Raw genomic sequence first — 21,869 nt, 5'->3', positions numbered from 1 at the left:
CTTCGGGAAAGTAAAAAATAGGTTTTATTGAGCCTGAAAATGTAACCTATTTTCTAACAAAGGTTATAAAAACATCCGGCTCCTTGCACAACGATGGTGAATATTAGCTGTTAAATGTTAATGCTGTACTGTTTTATTCAGCATATTATAATATAAACAACCGAATAAAACACAAATTAACAACGTACCTAGTTAAGTTGTTCTCGAATATTCGATGAACTGCACTCAAATTGGAGTCCTTCATTAACTGTGGACTTGGCAAGTATCCCCATAATAGCTCCGAAATTCTAAGAGTCTTGTTTGTTAATATTTTAGCGATGAATTTTTAAAGCATCTTGACGTCCAGTTATTTTCAGTTTAAATGGGAAAAGTGAACTTCTTGGAAAATTTATTAAACATGGACGTAGAGTTTATAAAGAAATGCAGTCAGTTTTTGTAAAGGAACAATTTTTTAAAGGTATAGTAGTAAAATAACAGTGAAAACGGGTAGGTATCGCGTAAATCCGATCTCGATCACGGTCAGGGCGGATATCTGTCTTACAACTAATTTATCATTGTTAGTTTTAATTTTAAAGTGATATTTGTAGTAAAGAATTAAGTTTATTTATTACAATATGAGTTCCACTTATGTGTTTTTATTTCCATCAATATCCTCATACATCATCCTCTCGCAGTCTGTAACCGCACGGTCACATAATAATTATAACCCACTCAACCCGCCACGATCCACGCTGACGCCTATTGACTGTAACCGATCTCGTGCGCGGTCACAGCGGATATACGAGTCTAGAAGTAACTTAAAAATTGATAGAGTAGTAATTATAATGAGTAATATAGTAATATTATTATACTTTTTAAATACACAATAAGCCAGGCATTCTGTATGAAGCATTCTTCAATTCAAAGATTACGACTTAATAAGTAGGTAGGTGCTACCTCAAGACTAGCCTCATAGCAAACAAACAATTATTTTGAAATAAACACAATTTTATTAAAATTAATAACCCCATACATCAACAACAAAATTATAGCCGCCTCCTCTCGCATTCTGCAACCGTACGGTCACGTAATTAATATAACCCACGCCGCCGGCCACGATCCACGCTGACGCGTATTGACTGTAACCGATCTCGTGCGCGGTCACAGCGGATATACGGGTATTTTAACTAACTGACTATCGTAATTTTCCTATAGGTTATAATTAGTGACTTAATCGTACTTTTTGATTGCAAGTTGCAAGTTTACTGCAGGTTTTTCAATTATTTAAAAATAATTTGTATAAACTAAGCAAGACATTTTATTTTAAATACAGAAAATGTAATTTTGTGGTCTTTCGTGTGTTATTCCAATGCTTGTTTCGTAAAAATAAGCTAAAGTTTCTGATGGAAATACAACTTTATTTAACTTAATATCCCCATACATCAACAACAAAATTGAAGCCGCCTCCTCTCGCGGTCTGTAACCGCACGGTCACATAATTATAACCCACGCCGCCAGCCACGATCCACGCTGACGCGTATTGACTGTAACCGATCTCGTGCGCGGTCACAGCAGATATACGGGTACCGTAGTTCCCGCGAAACATGAAGTCCTGGTACTGGATCGCGTTCGGTATGGGTAGTTTTTGGAGATATTGTCTGGAATAACAATTATTCGATTTAAACATTTATTTCTGCACAATTTTATTAAAGCTTCAAAGAGGACTAGTTTGTGTCCAATAAAATAACAAATTTCAAGTTTTTCCATTATCAGTTTTTTCGATTCCCGGTCGAAATTTCGAAAATCTTTGAATGCAGTTCTATTTCTTTTGAAAAATATAGGAATGCTTCCTTTTAGCAAAATTCACTGTCTTCATTATTTTAAGTAGGTACTTAAAATAATGAAGACAGATTTAATCTTACTTTCTCTCCAGGGCCCATCGAAAATTTCCACAGTATACAGTACATGTAAACTTATAATATTGCTACAACTAATAATATAATTGTAGCGATTTTCAAGAAAACTCATTTTAATATTAAATTTTCATTGCGACGGTCGTTAAAATCATTCATATACCTATTTGTAACAAAATTTCAGCGCTCATTAAAAATGTATCTACATGCAATATTCAAATGTAACAGTAATATAATTCACAACAGCATAAGCTCAACCCACAAGAGACTAACCACTCTCAGAAAATGTTCTCGAAATTGTTCACAGTCTATTCCCAAAACAATACAATCCACTCTACAGATACTTGTGTATGAAATAAATGATTTAATTAATGGATAATGTATGTTAAACCTTTTTGAATAGAACAGACAGAAAGAAATTGTTCGTGATTTAACGGAGTTATTTTTATTTCATACTAATTTTAGTGTCATTTTCAACACAAATCAAACGAGCCCAACTCGATAAAGTTGAGTCAATATATTACTGAGTTCCTATGGCCACCTTCCGATTCCATTATCAGCTCTATGTCATGATAATGTTTCATCGCTATCCAATTTAGATACGTATCCAAAATTTCAGCTCAATCGGTTACCGGGAAGTGAATCAAAGTTACTTGCTACATTCCAATTAGTTCATCGAGTACAGACAAAAATGCTCTTAAAATAAAAACTACTGGGCCTAGCCGAATAAAATTTGTATGGGACGAATTCGACACCATCCCGCATCGAATAAAAAAAGAATCACGCAAATCTGTTCAGAAACCTCGGAGTAATCGGTGTACATACATAAAAAAACCGGCCGAATTGGTAACCTCCTTTTGAAGTCGGTTAAAAATCGTTACGAACAAATAGTCAAACTTTCCTGTTTAAAATTTTAATGCATATTAATTTCCATCAAAATTTTCGTTTCTCTAACAGGCATGCAACATGTAACGGGGTATCTTAACAACATATAATGACCACGCATGATAATATTCGATCATTTTCTGACATGTAACTTAGAAAAAGGTCTAAACAATTTAAAAATCTCAATATGAACTATATGCACGTATAATTAGTCTGTAAAACCTTTCAGTCGTAATGAATGTAATCGATGATACTCCATGAAACCTCAAATCGAAATGGTCGAGTGCATTAGTCCAAGTAAGAGATCCGTGTTGAATGAATGTTCGCGGTAACTATTAGGGTTGTCAACTTTGTGTTTTATTAGGGCTGAACACTGAACAGTATTACAAGAAAGTTCTTTCAAACTATACAGGGTTACTTGTAAAACACCAACAACCTCGTAGGACAAGATAGCTAACATCATAAGTAACAACATTTGTTCTACGACTATTGGCATAACGAAATAAATTATTTTTAAATGATTTTATAAGCTTTTATTGTACTCTCCTAACATTTGTAAGTCTATGTTCTATTCATTATCGAAAGGACGACGCGACGCCCCCTTCCCCCTCTCGTTCGCTTCTTGTTTACGTAATTTTTGGGATGCGCGTAGAGTTTATAATATTCAAACCATGGATTCAAACGGAAAATTAAATGAATATTTATTTTTGTATGAAAATAAAATCTAACAAATTATCAAAAGTCGTAGAACAAATGTTGCTACTTATGATGTTAGCTATCTTGTCCTGCGAGGTTGCTGGTGTTTTACAAGTAACCCTGTATAAGTACTTTTTTTTCAATGAGGGTTGTTAATTTTGTGTTCTTTTTAAATATTGTAGAGCTGAGTATTATTAAAATATTCCTACAACTCTATTATAATCTATCTCTAGCTACAACAATTTTCAGTTAAAAAGGTAAGCATTTTCTGTTTGTTTGCTGCTACGATACAAACAAATATATATTTTACCATCAGATACATAAGTAAATTATTGTTGAGTGAAATAAATTAATTAAATGTTTGTTTCATGAAAAAGGTGTAATATAATAAAAAGACGTGTGGCACTCGGGGACTGCCGCGGTAAAGCTATAGCACGCCTTCAAGCCACACCTCCGCACGTCGGAGTGGGGAGCGTGAGGTTTTTCGTTACGGAATTTCTCGATTCGGTCCCCGCGCTCAAGGCCCACGATAGAAGCTATGCAATAGCTTAATAATGTAAGATTATAATTTACCTATACAACAGTCTGTCATACGCCGCAACGTAACCCACAGTCAGATTGTATCTCGGCTGAGATTTCACAGCTGCACCGTTGCTAAGGGATACCACTAACAAAACCAAAAATACTATGAGGATCTTCATCTGAAAAAATAAAGAAAAAAATTTTTAAGTGCCAGTTTTAATAAAACAATTTTTACTCAGAAGTTGCTCAGAAGCAATTGCAGATAGAATTGTAAAACTCTAAGGTAAACCACTCTTTAAAAAAGTAGAGATTAAAACCTTATAGGTACATAGATAATATATCTTAATTATCTATTATCTACTGTTTGTGGAGAACACATTATGTAGTTACATGAAATGGAAATAAATAAAGAGCCACAATATTTATATTTATATTTAACAGTTTATGTACCATTACAAAACAAACTATAATATTAAAAGAAAAGGAAACATTCACAGCACATAAGGCAACCTTATCGCTTATCAGCGATCTCTTCCAGGCTGCCCAAGGTAAAGGATAAAGATTAATATTAAATGGGTACACGGGTGGCAATGAAAATAAAGATAAAAGAGAGAAAATAAAATACATATTATATGAAAAATAAAAGAGGATATAATACATACTATTATTTTGAAGGAAAAGCTAAATCAGAGAAATTTTTATTTAAAAGAGTTTTAAAGGAACTTTTCGAGGAAGCTCGTCTTACAGCTATAGGCAAAGAATTCCAAAGTCTGATAGCGGTTATAACAAAGGATTTACCAAGGAAACTAGTGTGGTGAGGAGGAAAGCTAAGGAGAAGGTTATCAGCGGAACGAAGAGTATAAACACCTGAATCTAGGAAATTAAATTGTTCTTTTAAATAGGAGGGAGAATTGGGATCAAAGAGGATGGAAAATAACAACTTCAACGCATTTGCATTCCGGCGAAGTCTTATAGGAAGCCACTTGAGTTTATTACGAAACTGAGAAACGTGGTCATATTTACGAAGACCGTAAACAAAACGAATGCAGAAATTTTGGAGACGCTCAAGTGTATTTAAATGCTCTTCACTAAGATCAGTGGAACAGGCGTCAGCATAATCAAGGAGCGGAAGAAGTAGGGATTTAGCTAACATAATTTTGGTAGAAATCGGTAAGAAATGCCGTAAACGTCTTAGAGAACTAGCCGCTGCGTAGAGTTTGCGACTTGTCTCTTTTACGTGGTACGACCAAGACAAAGTCGTGTCAAAGTGTACCCCAAGGTTTTTTACAGACTTTTGAAATTCAATGACGGAGCCATCTATATGAACTTTGGGGATGTATGTCCAGTCAATCCGCGAGATTAAATAGGGGCTACCAATAATTATGACTTGGCTTTTGCTTGGGTTAATATTCAGACCGTACCTCCGGCTCCAATTCGAAATTCTCTCCAAATCAGTGTTCGTGTTTAAGATTGCGGAGGATAGGTTCTCGAGGGTAGACTGGGTGTATATCTGGAGATCGTCGGCATACATGTGATAGAGAGAAGATAAATTATTGGTTATGGAATTAATAAAAATAGCAAATAGGAGAGGGGACAAAACGCCACCTTGCGGAACGCCTGCAACAACATCACACCAGGACGATGACTTATCCTCCAATAATACATGCTGTCGGCGACCGTGCAAGTAACTGTGAAACCAATCAACCACTGTAGGAGATATGTTAATAGAATGAAGCAGTTGTAGCAGTATGTCGAAATCGACGGTGTTAAAGGCATTACTAAAGTCTAGGTGGGTTAGAACTGTCAACTGCTTCTTTTCCATTCCATTACGTATGTCATCCGTGACTTTAACAAGTGCAGTAGTCGTACTATGTCCTGGACGAAAACCAGATTGGAAGGGACTGAGAATACTGTTTTTGTATAAGAAGGAACTTAACTGTTGGTGGATAAGGCGTTCAAGGACTTTGGAAAGGAAAGGAAGAATGGAAATTGGACGGAAATCTGAGAAGGAATTTGGATTAGATTTCTTCGGGAGAGGGATAATTTTAGCGTCTTTCCAAATGTCAGGAAATTCACTGGAGGAAATGGAAACGTTGAGGATGTGGGTTATGACAGGAGCAATTATATCAAGGATGGGGACAAACATATTACGACTAACTGAGTCACATCCGACGGCATTCGATGAAATGGACAGTATATTCTTTTTAACATCACTAACAGTGAATTGATTAAAAGAGAACGGTGGATGAGTAGGAGTCGCAGTTGATGAAAGATATTGAAGTGTTGACCTTTTTTGATCAGGACAAAGATGGGAAGAAGATACAAAATGTTTATTCAACAATTCGATATTTATATTGGGGGGTATGTTATTTGATTGGGATTTACCAACTCCTAAAGTTTTTAAAAATTTCCAAATTTTACATGTGTCGCCGTTCTCGACGGAATTATGGATATGGCGTCTTTGTGCATCTCTACACAATGTATTGCAACGATTCCGGATATTTCTGTACTTTTCCCGTGCAAAATCGGTTTTAGCGGTTTTGAGCTTGGCTTTAGCGTTATTCTTTTTGTGCAATAAAGTTTTTAATTCTGGAGTAAGCCAGGGCGCAGGAAGGTGCTTAACTTTAATACGTCTTAGCGGGGCATGCTTATCAAAAATCTGTAGGAGCAAGCAATTAAACAAGTTATTTTTTTCATTTATTGAACAGGCGTCATAAATCATATCCCAATTGACATTCTTGGCATCGTCTAACAGCATTTCTAAATCGATACCACCAAAATTACGCCGCAAAAGGTAGGAAGGCTTGAGTTTGGGAGGACGTAGGTTGTAGGATAAATGGATGAGGTCATGGTAAGAGAAAGCGTCGGCTGAACACTGACCATAGTTAGAGACTAAATTAATATTTGAAACTATCATGAGATCTAGGAGTGAAGGATTACAGTTGGGACTGAAATGTGTAGGATTCAAAGGCAAGGTTTGAAGGTTAAAAGAATCTAGAAGGGAGAGTAATTTTTTACTACGGGAGTCATCTTTTACCAGACAGGTATTAAAGTCACCCATAAGTAAAACGTGCTGGTAAAGAGGAATAAATCGGTCAAGGAGGAGTTGAAAGGAAGGAAAGTAATTAACAGTTAAAGAGGGACTATAAAAAACTCCTAAGAGTATTTTAGTGTTGGAGAGAAGGATTTCAAGGAGGAGGTGCTCGGCCGCATCAGCAGGGGGGGGCTGAGAGGATGCGCTTAGTAGCGAGTACGGTATATGAGAGCGTAAGTATATCGCTACTCCTCCCCCGGTTCTACCGATGCGGTCATTGCGGATGAGTTGAATACCTACGCGTAAAAAAAAGTGTGCTTGTACTCTTGTACACACGTAAGAAGTGAAACTTCTTTATGACCTTATTTTTCAAAAAATAATTTACTATATGCAACTTTACAGAAATATGTCGAATCACGAGTGGTAGGGATAAGAAAAAGATGGCGCGTAACGGAAAAATGTCACGCGTAACGAAAAAATGTTACACTAAATTTTTTTCCAATCCCGATAAAGAAGTTTGACTTCAAAAATAGTTTTTCTAATGCACAAAAAATAGCGACTGCACACTATCTTGTGTTAAACCCATTTTTATCTCCATCATCCATAATCTATAAGTTATATATTATTTTAGGGATTCAGAATTAGTTTCGATAAACCATGATTCTGTTAACATACCATGACCATTGTAACTGACCTTTCTTAGAGTTGCTGAATACACAAAAAGTATTAAAATAAATAACCACACAATATTTTCACTGTTTTCTCAGTAAGTACTGTGGATTCGATAAACAATACGTGACAGATTCTTATACAGCGTGATAACAAACAGACATTATCTTCACTTATCTATTGTGATTCATCTAAAGATTTGTCTACATTGTATATTATACTAGCTTACCGCCCGCGGCTTCGCCCGCGTTTTCAAAGAAAAACCCGCATAGTTCCCGTTCCCGTGGGATTACCGGGATAAAACCTATCCTATGTGTTAATCCAAGTTACCCTCTATATGTGTGCTAAATTTCATTGTAATCGGTTCAGCAGTTTTTTCGTGAAAGAGTAACAAACAAACACATTACACATACACATCCATCCTCACAAACGTTCGCATTGATCTTGTCCGTCTGGCTTTTGTCATTAACTAAGCGTAAGCATGATGATAATATTATAGCCCTCCGTGATAAATGGACTATCTAACAGCGATATATTTTTTCAGTGGTTGAGAAACAAACACAAAATCTCTTCAGTCTTAAAATAATTTTTAACAAAAATATATAATAAAACGCCTTCACATTGTCAGAACTGGAAAAATTAAAACGGACCACATGGAAGGCACAAGCGATCAAATAATCATCAAAATCGATTCACCCATTCGGTATCGTTGTCAGTGTCAAACCCAAAAACAACATTGTTTGACGTCAGTGGAAAGACACGACTGAATAAAACTTATTTACTTGTTGTTCATTTTTCTCGACGTTTTCACAGCCAACGTTTTCTATAGCTCTTTGTTGATTTAAATTAATATTCAATTTCAAACCCAGCAAGAAAATAATAGAGTTTTGATTGTTATTTACCCAATTTATGTGACATATAAAATTGTACCAAGGATTTTCCAAATCGCGGTGTCTGAAGGAATTTTCATTTAATTTATTTCTTCGTACAAGCGCATTACTATAGTAAATATTTTATTAAATACTGTCTCTCTAAGTCTCCTTATTTTAAATGAAACGTGGATGTGAATAATAAATAAAACATACTTCGTTGTACCTACATTAGAAAGTAAAAGATAACAATATAATTTACTACAGAAATGTACTTACACTTAGCCTACTTGTGAAGGAATTATTTAGAAAATAGAATAAATATAATTTGGGTCTTAGATTTGGGCCTGTACTATTAACTATTCTGTAATTTGGGTAACCTCATCTTCAATTTACCGTTAGACTTTTCATAACAAACAAAACTAATAGCGAAATAAATTGTAATTATATATTCTGTCGCTATAATAAGTAGGTAATAACTTACAAAATAATAAAAACTTTACCGTAAATAAACCAAAATTTGAGACGAATTTCTGGAAAACACTACGCCCTTTTCTTCTAACAATACGGCACTTACAAAAGAGACCTATTTATTGTCTTTAAAAAGCAAAATACTTAAGACAAAACAATACTTACATTGGTAGTAACTTAACAATATAAGTAGACCTTCAAGTGAGACTCATGAACTTCGCGCATATCAAAATTAAATGCTAATTATTCCATGTAATTTAACGTGAAATGTTGATAACATTATTCACATTTATTAATGATATAAAAGCACCTTGCATTATTAATTATACACACACATACTTAGACAGTACTGGTTACCAGGAAAAGTCGATTATAATATTATTTTATCTTCTTCTTCTTCTTCTCTTTCGTATATGGCAATTCCCGATCTATTCTTTTATTATTCAGTGACTTAGTAACTAAAAAAGTACATAATAGATTCAAATCACCATTTAACTTGAACCTGAATTATAAAAATATTTCATTTTTATAAAATTTGATAACAATGAAATATTTTTGTAATTTGTCGACTTCTTTGGTGTTTATTATGAGCGTTATTATTATAACACTTTATTGTTGAAACCCGGATGGTACTTAAATTAATAACAAAAAATAACAAGCACCTATCGAAAATGCTTAATGCATAGAGGCGCCCTTGCTAAAAAGCAATATCTTCCAGGCAAGTTTAAAGTTCAAAAAAACATATATGTATTTAATAAATTAATATCTTGTAAACACTGCCTTACGGGATTATTGTTCATGAAACCGTGACTCCATTGAGCTGTACCAACAATTATCGGCGAATACTCAATGAAAACATAAATACAATTTCTACGTTCAAGTACTTATCTATAGTTTGTTTGTTTGTCATATTATTGTATTTATTTAAAAGGTAACTGTAGACACAGTATTGTAATGATTTATTTCACGTAAATTCCACTTTTATGACGTTTGATAGAGCGCATTTTTATGTATGCTGGTAGAGCATTTACGTCCGCTGTTTTCAAATTTTATTGAACAGCTTTTGGATTAGGGGAAGGAGGCCTAAAGTGGGCACAGAGCCTAAAGCGGGCACTCAGTATAGTATCGGAATTTTAAATATTGGCGCGCGCGCGACGCGTGAGCACGATCCCCACACCCCTCCCACCTTGCGGCAGTCGTTCGATTCGCTTGCGAGCACGCATTTACAAGCTGCAACAAATAAATGTTTTTCGATGATTTTTGAAAAATATTGCAAGGTATGTAATAAGTGTTCTTTTTATTTTGGTCTTCACAATCCTTTAACCAAAATTTGTTAGTTATTAAGTGGCTATCTGGCCGTATTTTGGTTCCATAAAAATCCACATGTCTAAAAATCTTGAGGCTAGAATTTCGTCTGAACCTTTCAAAGGTCGAAAAAGGCAAAGCGGGCAGGGTAAAGTGGGCACGCGCCCGCTTTGCCCCGTCCGCTAAAATGTTACATTCTTTTGTTAATTTTTTGCTTTAGAATTTGCTTTTTCCTTTCAGATGGTTAGTAAATATAAGCGTAAAACTTCACAAGCCTCATGGCAATGCTCAACTATGCAGCAAGCAATGCGAGAAGTGCAAGAGTTAGGAAAACCTGTCAAAAAAGTAGCAACTAAATATGGGATTCCAAGAACGACATTACAAAGACATCTTATATCGGGTTCATGTAATGAGCTAATTGTTAGGTTAACTGTCTTTTCTACGGAACAAGGTATGGAGCTTTTGGAATACGTGGACTCTTTATTTTACGGGCTGTCTAAACAAGAATTTATGGAACTTGTATACCTACCTATTACATTATATTAGGATTTATTTTGTTTAAATACTTGTCGTTCACATGTTATGCCGACCTTTATAATATGTTTCATCATTAATGAAATTATAAATTTATTTTTAATTTTGTTATGAGACTTTTATTTTTTTAAGTTTCTTTGTTTCATATATAAATTTAAAAATAATTGTGTGACTGTTTGAAATACATAACTTATAAAATATTTTTGTCTTTTACTCTATTTATTATATATATTATTTGTGGCTGTATATTTTGAAATCTGTTGTTTAAATCCAGGCCTGCCCGCTTTACTCAACTACTGCCCGTTTTGCCCTAAACGAAAGCCCGCTTTAGGCCTCCCCTTCGGGCAAAGCAGGCAATCGTAGGCTTTTAGTAAACTCTTAATAATTATTATATACTTTAACTTTTGACAAATTTAACCACTTAGCATTCAAACTTCATTTTTTTAAATTTTTCGGTAAGGTGGGCACCTTTGGGCCCACTTCCCCTAGATGCCTGATTTTAAAAACAAACTAACGTATTATTGCGGTTGCGACAACCATTTAAAAAAACAACGAACATATAATTTTATTATTAACATTTTAATAAGCAAAAATCGGAAGGCATAACGTACATTAACGTACATAATATTACACAATCACTGTGAGCATTTCACCAAAAAAACATCGAGCGTACAAAGGAACATTATACACAGAAATGTACGGAAAATACGTAACGGTTATTTGAGTAACTACAAGTACATTATTGTTGCATGCATTAGTTAAAATATAAAAATTATGAGGAAATAGAGGAATTATTAAAATTAAATTATTTTTTTTTAATAAAGCAACATATATATAATATATACACATTACACTCACACGCACGCACACACACACATATACAAAGATACACACCTGTTCTGTTCCTTATAGTATATCTGAATAGTTTTTACATACCCATTTATCTTTATATCACTTTTTACTTTATTGAAGGAAATGTTATTCGTGTAACAATAAATGGTAATGTACTCTAGGAAGAGCGAGATGTTCTACCACAAGCTTATAAATGCTTAAAAGGATGTCTCAATGACTGATATAATTGTAAACATATTTGTTAACGAATAAATATTTTTGATTTTTTTATTATTATCAGCTACTAGTACAAATAGGTGATCAGCCTTCTCTGGAAAGTTTTCCTTACATTCCGATGGGAATAGAAGACTGTCGTGTTTACAAACTACTTTTCGAGCGGAAACGTTTCCGATGTCAATCACATTAAATAATTTTGCGATCGAAAAGTCGTTGTGACAAAGTAATAAGCGTAAGCAATAAGTATACATGTATTTTTTATTTCAATAATAATTAGTATCACCAATTCTAGTTAAGTACAATAATGTAAGTTAGAACATCAGTTACAAAGTTTAATATTTACGTTGTGCAAGTTGCCAAAGTTTTCGTTAAAATACGCTAGTAAAAGCAAAGTTACAACTTGCTTTAAGATGCAAATTGCTAAAATCTGAACTTGCATAAAACTAACCCTGTTTTCGTTACGTGAACCCATTTAATATAAACAACACAACCTTTTTACTTATTTCAAACCAAATTTTATAAGAATAATAGTATTGTATATTGAGAAAATAAGAAACTGTTAATTCTGAAGATGCATCCTGATTTGTACATGCTTTTATTAGCTTCACCTGTATCTTTGCCTTTTTTGTATGTTTGTATGTTTGAAGCGGACTCCTTTAGATTCGATTTTGACCCTTTTTAGGTAAACGTACAGAATACAGATACAAATTTTGTACACTTTGTAAAAATAACGTTTTCTATATATTAGAAAATAATAAAACAATAATCTAAATGTACCTACTCTTATTTTGATCACAGTTCGCCCTAACCTTATTATTATTTCACCTCAAATTGTTACAGTTATCTGTGGACGACTTGGCGGGATGCCAAACCAAGGCCTTTATTGGCTTAGAAATTACATAACACATGACTTGAATACAGATAATATGACAGCTGCTTCCTTTTTCAAATTCTTTTTGAATATAAAATTGACATTCACGAAGTCATTATAATATAATGTCGTTAAAATTGTCTTTGAAACAAGAGAGTTGCGTGTTATAATATATTGTCTTCTGTGTTATAATATATAACTACCAAGTAGAAGTGTTTTTGAATAAAATAATATAAGATAAAAATATATATACCTACTTACCTACATTGAAATAAAATATTGATTCTTGAAGTACCTATAGCCTATTAAAATATTCCCAAAACATATTACTTACTTTTACAAGCGCAACCTCAAACTTTTCAATTCTAACATGACAATCTATTTTATTCACAGAACAGTAATTTTATTATTTACCCGCTAAATGACAATTGGAACCTTGAATAAAATATAGAGCTTTCAAAACTTTTAAGGCGAAAGTCCTTCCGCCATGGAATTTGTTAGACGGTGTTTTGTTCAAAGTTATTTGGCGACACGTACAGACAATATCTATTATATAAGTAAAATGCTTTGAAGTTTAAACAGAGGAGAATAAAGACGAATTATTTATTTGTTTGAAATGTATTACGGAATCTTTGGAAGCTATGTTTGTAGTACCTACAAATGTGAAATTGTGTCTGCTTAGCTTTCACGGCTAAATAGTAAATCCCAACATCGAATTAGATTAAATTTAGAATATTGAATATATAATATAAGAATTTGAGAAAAAATTAGAATCAAATAATGGGCTAAGTACTTATTTTTCTAAAATTACGATAGACGCTTGAAAATAGGGCGTAGAAGCTCTACGATCTGTGACTTTGAAGTTCATACTAGTTTACCTGATACTACCTGATACTTTGCCGTATGATAAATAATTAAGTAAAACTAACAAACACCCATCCCTTCGTCCATCCATCCATGCACCCATCATCCACGTTAAGTACTGCAAGCTGCATTGTTATATGTAGCTATATTATAGTAATGCAGCAGAACACGTTTAGTATAAAAAAAGACGGGTTGCACTCCGAGAGTGCCGGCAGAAGTGAAAACTTGATTATTAACGTTCAGCATGTTTGATATCCATCCGTCTTTTTTCGATCAGGTCACGTGTCCTGACGCGAGTTTAAGATTTTATACCCATTACAGAAAAAGTGCTCAACGCCGCTAAAGAAGTTTTCACCTCAAAATACATTATTTAAACCGCAATCCACAAACAAAAACATCACTATCGCAAACGCCAAATGCGTCTAAACGTAAATTCAAAACCCTTTCACAATGTAACAGCTTTAAAACAAAAGTTACAGCATTAAAATAAATCCTAAACTTTTACAAGATTAAAACTCCCTGGTGTTCGTGACTGCCGTGTTGGAATGATGCCAAATCTGTCAGGCATTGGACTAATGGCTGGACAGTTTTATAGCGGGACTCAGTAGCACATGATAGATCAAACAATGTCAGCTTTGTAGTTCGTACACTAACATAATAACATTCAAAAGGTATGGTAAAGAGTGTGTGCTGAGCACATGTGTCAGAAGTGAAACTTCTTGGCAAGATTCAAAGATACCAAAATCGTCGCCATACTCTATGACGTGACGCCTAAAGAAGTTTCACTTCAAAAATATAATATTATGTTCGTAAATCTTTTTAAAATAATATTGAAAGGTACCAAGGAAGGAAAATGTATGCGTACTTTTTCTTTACATCATTTTGAATAAAATTTAGTTTAGAACGTTAAAAGTGTCTCAGGTGCATTAACTAGATGAATGCTATAATAAAATAATCCTATCCTGCATCTTTTGCAAAGTTTTCCCAATGTCAACGATTCCGTTCGAAACATTTTTCTTGCCTTCTGTAACATACATACTTATTAATAGATACTATACAGGGTGTAATCGTTAAGTGTGCACAGGCGATTATTCCGTAACTATTACAGATATCAAAAAACTTTAAACTGATATCGAAAGTATTTAACCTAATGAGTAAAATGGCCATAATAAATTTTTAAAAATAAAACGAGAAATATCTAAAAAAATAACTTGAAACCCTCCCATACATTTAGTATGAGATACGAATATCCCATGTACATGGGTTGATCCAAAAGTAATGATAATCAATATTAAACAAGGTCATTACAGTTATAATAATTATGTAGTTCTCTAGATAGTCTTCTAACTAGAAAATATACTTCAATATATTTTTTTCCTAAACTTAAAAAAAAAACTTTGACTTCATCCACAAAAACCCCTCCACGCGGCCATCACTTCGCTGTCGTCTTAAAATAATTTATTGCTAAGAAAGTTTTTCTTGTGCCGAGGGAAGAGATAAAAGTAAATAGGATTTTTGAATGGCAGCCATCGCAACTGACGCTTTGTGATCTGGTGCGTTGTCTTGGTGAAACAGCGTTCAGGTCCGCAGTTTGCCATGTCTCTTTTCCTTACTAACCTACGGCAATCTTTTAATTTGGCCTATTTAGTAAGAGCCCAATAAAGTGGCTACCTTTTTAAAATATTCCACCATAATTATTCCTTCAGCGTCCCAAAAAATTACCGCTTTTATCTAACCTACTGATTTTCACTTTGAATTTCTTCATCGTCACTTTGGAAGCTCGCATCCAGGACATTGATTGTTTTTTGGTTTCAGCATAAACATTAAACATGGTGAACTCGGGTAACGTCCATGACCACAAAACGTGACAAAAAATTATCCTGATATCATTAAAAATTTATAAATTTACCCTCTACATGTCGAATCGTTCTTTCTTCTTTTCGTCGGGAAACATTCTGGCACGCACGGTTCACATTCAAATTAATGTAAATAATTGGAAACGTGGCCTGTTGATATGATTTTTTTGTGTCACTTAGTGAATACATGAGCAAGCAAAAAACATTTATTTTTTATTTTTATGTGCACAGGAAATACCCAATTATCACTTTTTAATTATTACTTTTGTATCAACCTAGTACATTTAATATGAAAGATTTTAGCTTTTTCTTTCTTTTTTTGGTTTTCTGCTTTAATTACTTCGCAAATTTGAAGGGAAGTTCATTTAGAAACTGTAAATAGAACTCCTCATTGTATTTCACAATGAGGACATCACTTCGAAAATCTGCTAAGAATACAAAATGTATGGGAAATAAAATGTATGGGAGCGTTTAATGTAACATTTTTGGATATTTCTCGTTTTATTTTTAAAAATTTATTATGGCCATTTTACTCATTAGGTTAAGTACTTTCGATATCAGTTTAAAGTTTTTTGGTATCTGCAATAGCCAATAGTTACGGAATAATCGCTTGTGCACACTTAACGATTACACCCTGTATAGATAGATACTTGCAAACCTTCAGCAAGATTGAATTATAAACAATTTTGATTACAAAAGATGAAAGCATTTACGTTTTTTTACTACATTACGAATAGATACATTAGTTGTTTAATTAATAATAAACCTTATAACAAGCTTGATTGTATTAAGAATAAATATTTATGCAATTTACTTCCATTTTATGAATAATTCAGCCTTCAATGAGTTTTTGGGTTAACTAAAAATATTTTTTCATCTCTAAATAAATGCATGCCTGAACATCGATATTGAATATTTATTGGTCATCTATACTAATATTATAAAGCTGAAGAGTTTGTTTGTTTGTTTGTTTGAACGCACTAATCTCGGGAACTACTGGTCCTTTTTTTTTTTTTTCATCACGCTACGGGCAACAGGAGTGGAGCCACGAGGGCGAAACCGCGCGGAGCAGCTAGTCTTCTATAAAATCCTTAGTTTCGGCCATCTAGTTGCAACTGACTAGGGCGAGATATAACTCGTTTTAAGCCGGATAAATCCGGTTGGGAATAGGGTTGCCAATATTGCTGAAAACGTTTTTTTTTAATTAATTAAGAGCGTAATAACCCTCTGTCCTTTCTGCTTTGATGAGTTGCATAAAACCTATTTAAAAAAAAATCCAGACACATATTGCCTTTAATGTAAAAATAATTCGACTCGTACTGGTATACTTGCTGAAATATGGAAAACAATTCATTACCAAAATATTTATGTCATAAATCACTCGCTGATTCGCAGTACAAATGAAACCTAAATAAATATTACGTTCATATAAATTTTCCATCATCACGTACGGTATGACATACAAAGAACAATTTTAGTAGTTTATACGTTAAAGTATACATTTTTTCGTATGGAACTGCTTAATTCGTGGAAAGTGACAACCCTAATTGACCGCAACTTATTTAGTGCTATAACAGTGGTATCTAAGCGATACATTTAACTTGGAATAATTAGTTCTGGTTCCTTTAGCAATGTTAGTTTATATGTTTTTAAAGTTATTAAACAAACATTTTAGCTATTTATTAATGTAAGATACTGGAACTAAAAATAATGATATTTTATTTATAATGACTTTCTGCTAAAAAAAGAGATCTTGGTATAGCGTACTTATATCAAAATTTAAATTGCAATTAAATTCCTACAATCATTTGAAAATTTCAAGAAATCTGAGGGAAACTAACTAATATTTTATAAAAAATTTATAGACGCATAAAATTATATCATGCACTTATCTCTTCAAATCACTGTTCTGGCACAACCATAATATCCTCGTACACCAATAATTTCCCGATTTAAGATACAAACTACCATTTAGCCATTAGTACTTTTAACATTATAATATTTTCCAGATTAAAGCCATTTAGAAAATGTAATATTCTACATCAGCAGCACTTGCCGATTCGAGCTCACGAAATAGCGAGACGAGTCGATATCGATTCAATATCAGTTGATATAAAATCGATATTCGAGTCGTTTCAATACATGCTCGATGTTACATTTTGACGATTGATATGTGAAAGGGGAATATTAAACATTTTCCACGTTCAATTGTGAAGTTTATTACATTTTTTACATGATTGCTTTGATAATACATTTCTCCGCCTGCTTGATCATTGGATTATATGGAATCAATATGTTAAGCTTACCGCCCGCGGCTTCGCCCGCTTTGTCCAAAACCTAATAAATTATATACTAAAATCGAAAGACACTTTTCTACCTTCTAGCTACGACGAAAAATCGAAAAAGACACTATTTCTACTTTCCCATATATTTAACTAGCTTACCGCCCGCGGCTTCGCCCGTTTTGTCTAAAACCTAATAAATTATATACTAAAACCTTCCTCTTGAATCACTAAATCTATTAAAAAAAACCGCATCAAAATCCGTTGCGTACTTTTAAAGATTTAAGCATACAAAGGGACATAGGGACACAGAAAGCGACTTTGTATTATACTTTGTAGTGATTAAAATAGGAGCCTATAGTTATTTTCGAATAATTCGCTAAACACACAAAATTGATAACATTGATACACGCAGTATTTTAACTCCAAATGCAGTATGTACATAGTACATAGTAACATTTGGTCAGTAGCTGAAGAAAAACTTTATGACTGTCAATATAATTACAATATCTTTATAGGTACTTAAAATCTACCAGCATCTGACGCTTCGATCTGTTCCCCATAAATACATTTTACCGCTTCTGAGCTTTGAATTGCGTATTATGGCCATACATTTCTATGACACAATAGGCATTAAAACCTCTGATTAGCTCTCCGCAAACAAAAGAGAAATTACTTGTTATTTTCCATTTAATATTCAATTCTCCGACGAATCAGAAAATCTTTATTTCCCATTTACCGGTGGAAGGCGGCTATTGTTCACAGAGTGGAGCAATTGCAAGTTTTCCGAGATCGAATTGCAAAGTTTTATATTCTAGAACAATTCTAGACAATATAAAAGTTTTCAGTACAAAAGAGTGTGTTAGAAAGGTGAAATTGATGCAGCAACGCGGTACATTTTAGGAATCGATTTAATACCTCACTTTAGAGTAGACAATACGTCCTTCGAACATGGATTAGCCCTTTTATGGGGACTCCTCATATATTTTTTAATACTTTTATTATTTGGAGCACGAGAGGATATGGAATAGAAGTACCAGCTTAAACGCAATTCTTCAATGTCAAAGTAAAAGTTATTAGATAATATCATCTCATATCATCCAAAACAAAAGTAAGGGGCAAATAAAATATTCTTTATTTGTAGATTGAATAACAAGCTAGTGGGAGGAGACGCTGACATTTTACGTTCAAAAGTTTTCAACAATAACAATACTGCTGTTATTCTAAGGACAGTTGTGAAAACATTTCGTCAAACAATAATAAAACTGGAATAAAAGTTATTGTGGTTATGTTACAGTTGAGCGTAGAATGATTTAATTAAAAGCAATTATTCCGCGCGCGCCTCTTGACCGCCATCTTTGAGTGTCGAAATCCTCTACAAATGTACGTTTAATTTTGCTAGTGACTTTTAACTTTTAAGGTAACGGTTAGGCTAATGTTTGAGATCTTAAAGTCCACAGAGCTAACTCTTATATGCTTATTCAACACGAGGTACTCTAATGGACTACCATTATATATGTAGTTATAGTAGTTTGATTGTGAGGCAGTTTACACTGTGATTGTTTAACATTTTGATTGGTTGCAAATTTAATACGTGATATGAAATATTATATCGAAATCTTCCCCAAGTTTGCAGAACTTTTGGAATTTTTTTCACGACCATACAGCAAAAAATAATTTAATTGCAATTTTAACAATGTTCCGGCACAGAATACATAATAGTAGCTAAACGACAAGGTTGCAAAATACGATTTATTGTCGTCCCAATGTACCATTCACTTGACCGAAGTTTGAAAACTTTTGGAATTATTGTGAATTGATTGTCTTGACTGACTGGAGTATATATTCATGCACTACCTTACCAGTACACGATCATAAAAAAGCAATATAGGTATTAAAAACTTCGCAAATCAAGTATATTTCACAGATTTGTGCTCACAATCAATCACAAACATAATATGTGAAAATACTGCAGTGCTAATGATCGTCGATGGTTGAAACTGATTGATTGCTAGATAACTATTTGTGTTAATCCGTCTGTTATGTAGGTATTTATTTTTAATTTCCATTGAAATGCGTATCAATAAAATTTGTTTATATGTTCCAAATAAAGAATTTTTTTTTTTAATATGAAATAATATTGATAACTATTAAAAAACCGCTTTGAAATTGTAAAACTACATAAAATTTAACAGGGACCATACGACGGACGGCAAAAAAATCATCATAATGGAAATGGGTTCACCTTTTCGAAAGTTCAGAGGTAGCAAACCCAATAAAAATATAGTCGAATTATGAAGCTTCTCCTCCCTCCTCCTTTTTTAGGAGTTAGTTAAAAAAATTAAGAAAAAGCTTTCGATCTTGTTACGGGATTCGAACGTATAGTCTTCAGATAGCGGTCAGATGCCTGAGTGGTGAAAGACTCATAAATAAATCCCACCTCATGCTCTCCCTAATTAAGAAATCCTCTCTTTTGTTCCAGGCTGTATCTGATTCAATGCTAGTGGAGCTGAAGGCATGTTTCATGGAAGCGTATGATGACAATCAAGATGGGAAAATTGATATCAGAGAGGTATGTTCTACTGTTCTACAGTCTACACAATATAAATAGACGTGTGGCACTCGGGGACTGCCGCGGTAAAGCTATTGCATAGCATGCCTTCAAGCCACACCTCCGAGCCCGTCGGAGTGGGGAACGTGAGGTTTTTTCGTTACGGAATTTCTCAATTCGGTCCCCGCGCTCAAGGCCCGCGATAGAAGCTATGCAATAGCTTAAACAGAATTAGGGTATAGCCTGTATAGTCTGACTCTACCATAGATGATACTCTATAATTAATGCGGCACTAAGTTTGGTACATAGGTAGGTAAGTATAGATAAGTATCAATTTTTAAGCTATTGCATAGGTCCTATCGCGGGCCTTGAGCGCGGGGACCGAATCGAGAAATTCCGGGCACGGAGGTGTGGCTGATGGAATGGCATAGCATGCAATAGCTTTACCGCGGCAGTCCCCGAGTGCCACACGTCTTTTTCTCTATTGTTTTTTAATCTGAATAATATTATATTAAACGTGAATTAATAATAATATTATAATATAAAATAATAAATTATTTTCATTAATTATTTCAGCCTCTTTTTACTTAGATAGGGAGGCGAGGTAGCTAAATGGCGTAATTAAACGGCGCCGTCGAGACTTATCAAAATCGATAGATAAAATAATTTCGAAAAGAAAAGCTTCTATGGTAAAAACCATTTTAGCGGTGGGTTTGGCGTGTACGGATTTTCAAAAATGTAAAAAAAAATAGTTACTTGGGCATTCTCGAGCGCGACAGATATTCATACTACGTATGCCCCAAGTGCCTCTGATAACAACGGTATACTAATCTGCCGGTTTGCGTGGTGGGGCTAGGCATATTAATTCGTCAAAAATGCACAAAAAAAAAATTTACTCGAGCGCGTCAGATTTTCGGAAGGGGTGTTAAGTAGGCCCCAAGGAAGCTCCCCTTAAAAAAAACTGACGATTTCGGCGTGACGATAAGTTACGATGAATTTTTGAAAATGCAGAAAAAAAAAGTCCTTTTGAAATACTCGAGCGCGTCAGATTTTCATAGGGGAGGTTTATCTCGGTCTCCTGAAAGCATATTTTCTTAATCTGACAAAAACGTTGGTGGGTTCTCTTAATCTGACCGAAAAAGGTTTGAGAGTTTCTTTTTTTTAATCATCGTTATTTCATATCAATTTTTCTTAACACCCTCAGTTTTCGAGATATACTCAAAAAACCGGAAGTTTGAGTTTTTATGATGCTTCAAGTCAAAAAGTTTTAACTTTGGACAAAAATGTAAAGAGACCTTTTTTGTGTAAAATAAAATTACCTTTTTTGTTTATTCAAACTTTTTTTTGTAAAATGTATCGTTCGCGACTTATATACTGCAACGCGTTTTTCGGAAGACGAAATGGCTCCTCCAGGCTTCCGGTCACGCGGAAACCGGCAGCTTTTGTATTTTTAGTAAGTTTTAGATTATATTCTTCAAAATAAAAATAAAAACAATCGCG

General features: G+C 33.9%; 2 protein-coding genes across 5 annotated transcripts in view; one reads left to right on the top strand and one right to left on the bottom strand.

The window, feature by feature from the left end:
- The window catches only part of LOC123702037 (calbindin-32), an 83,256-nt gene that overhangs the window by 45,422 nt on the left and 15,965 nt on the right, over positions 1 to 21,869 (top strand). For both annotated transcript variants that reach the window (XM_045649697.1, XM_045649696.1), the window contains exon 4: positions 20,301 to 20,390. In XM_045649697.1, coding sequence (XP_045505653.1) covers positions 20,301 to 20,390 — 90 coding nt within the window. The remainder of the gene's footprint in view (positions 1 to 20,300; positions 20,391 to 21,869) is intronic.
- On the bottom strand, positions 967 to 7,854 carry LOC123702042. Of its 3 annotated transcripts, none has more exons than XM_045649705.1 (4): positions 7,724 to 7,854; positions 4,047 to 4,174; positions 1,535 to 1,637; positions 967 to 1,129 (listed from the first exon to the last, which is right to left on the bottom strand). In XM_045649705.1, exons 2-4 carry the CDS (start codon positions 4,172 to 4,174, stop codon positions 998 to 1,000), a joined length of 363 nt encoding a protein of 120 aa, XP_045505661.1. In that variant the 5' UTR covers positions 7,724 to 7,854; the 3' UTR covers positions 967 to 997. The 3 variants fall into 3 exon arrangements, with proteins under 3 accessions (XP_045505661.1, XP_045505659.1, XP_045505660.1); XM_045649703.1 differs by having other exon boundaries at positions 7,705 to 7,835; XM_045649704.1 differs by lacking the exon at positions 967 to 1,129 and having other exon boundaries at positions 1,377 to 1,637; positions 7,705 to 7,830.

The sequence above is a fragment of the Colias croceus genome, chromosome 22 (genome assembly GCF_905220415.1).
Source record: "Colias croceus chromosome 22, ilColCroc2.1".
Taxonomy (NCBI): domain Eukaryota; kingdom Metazoa; phylum Arthropoda; class Insecta; order Lepidoptera; family Pieridae; genus Colias; species Colias croceus.
This window is presented reverse-complemented; position numbering and strand designations above follow the sequence as displayed.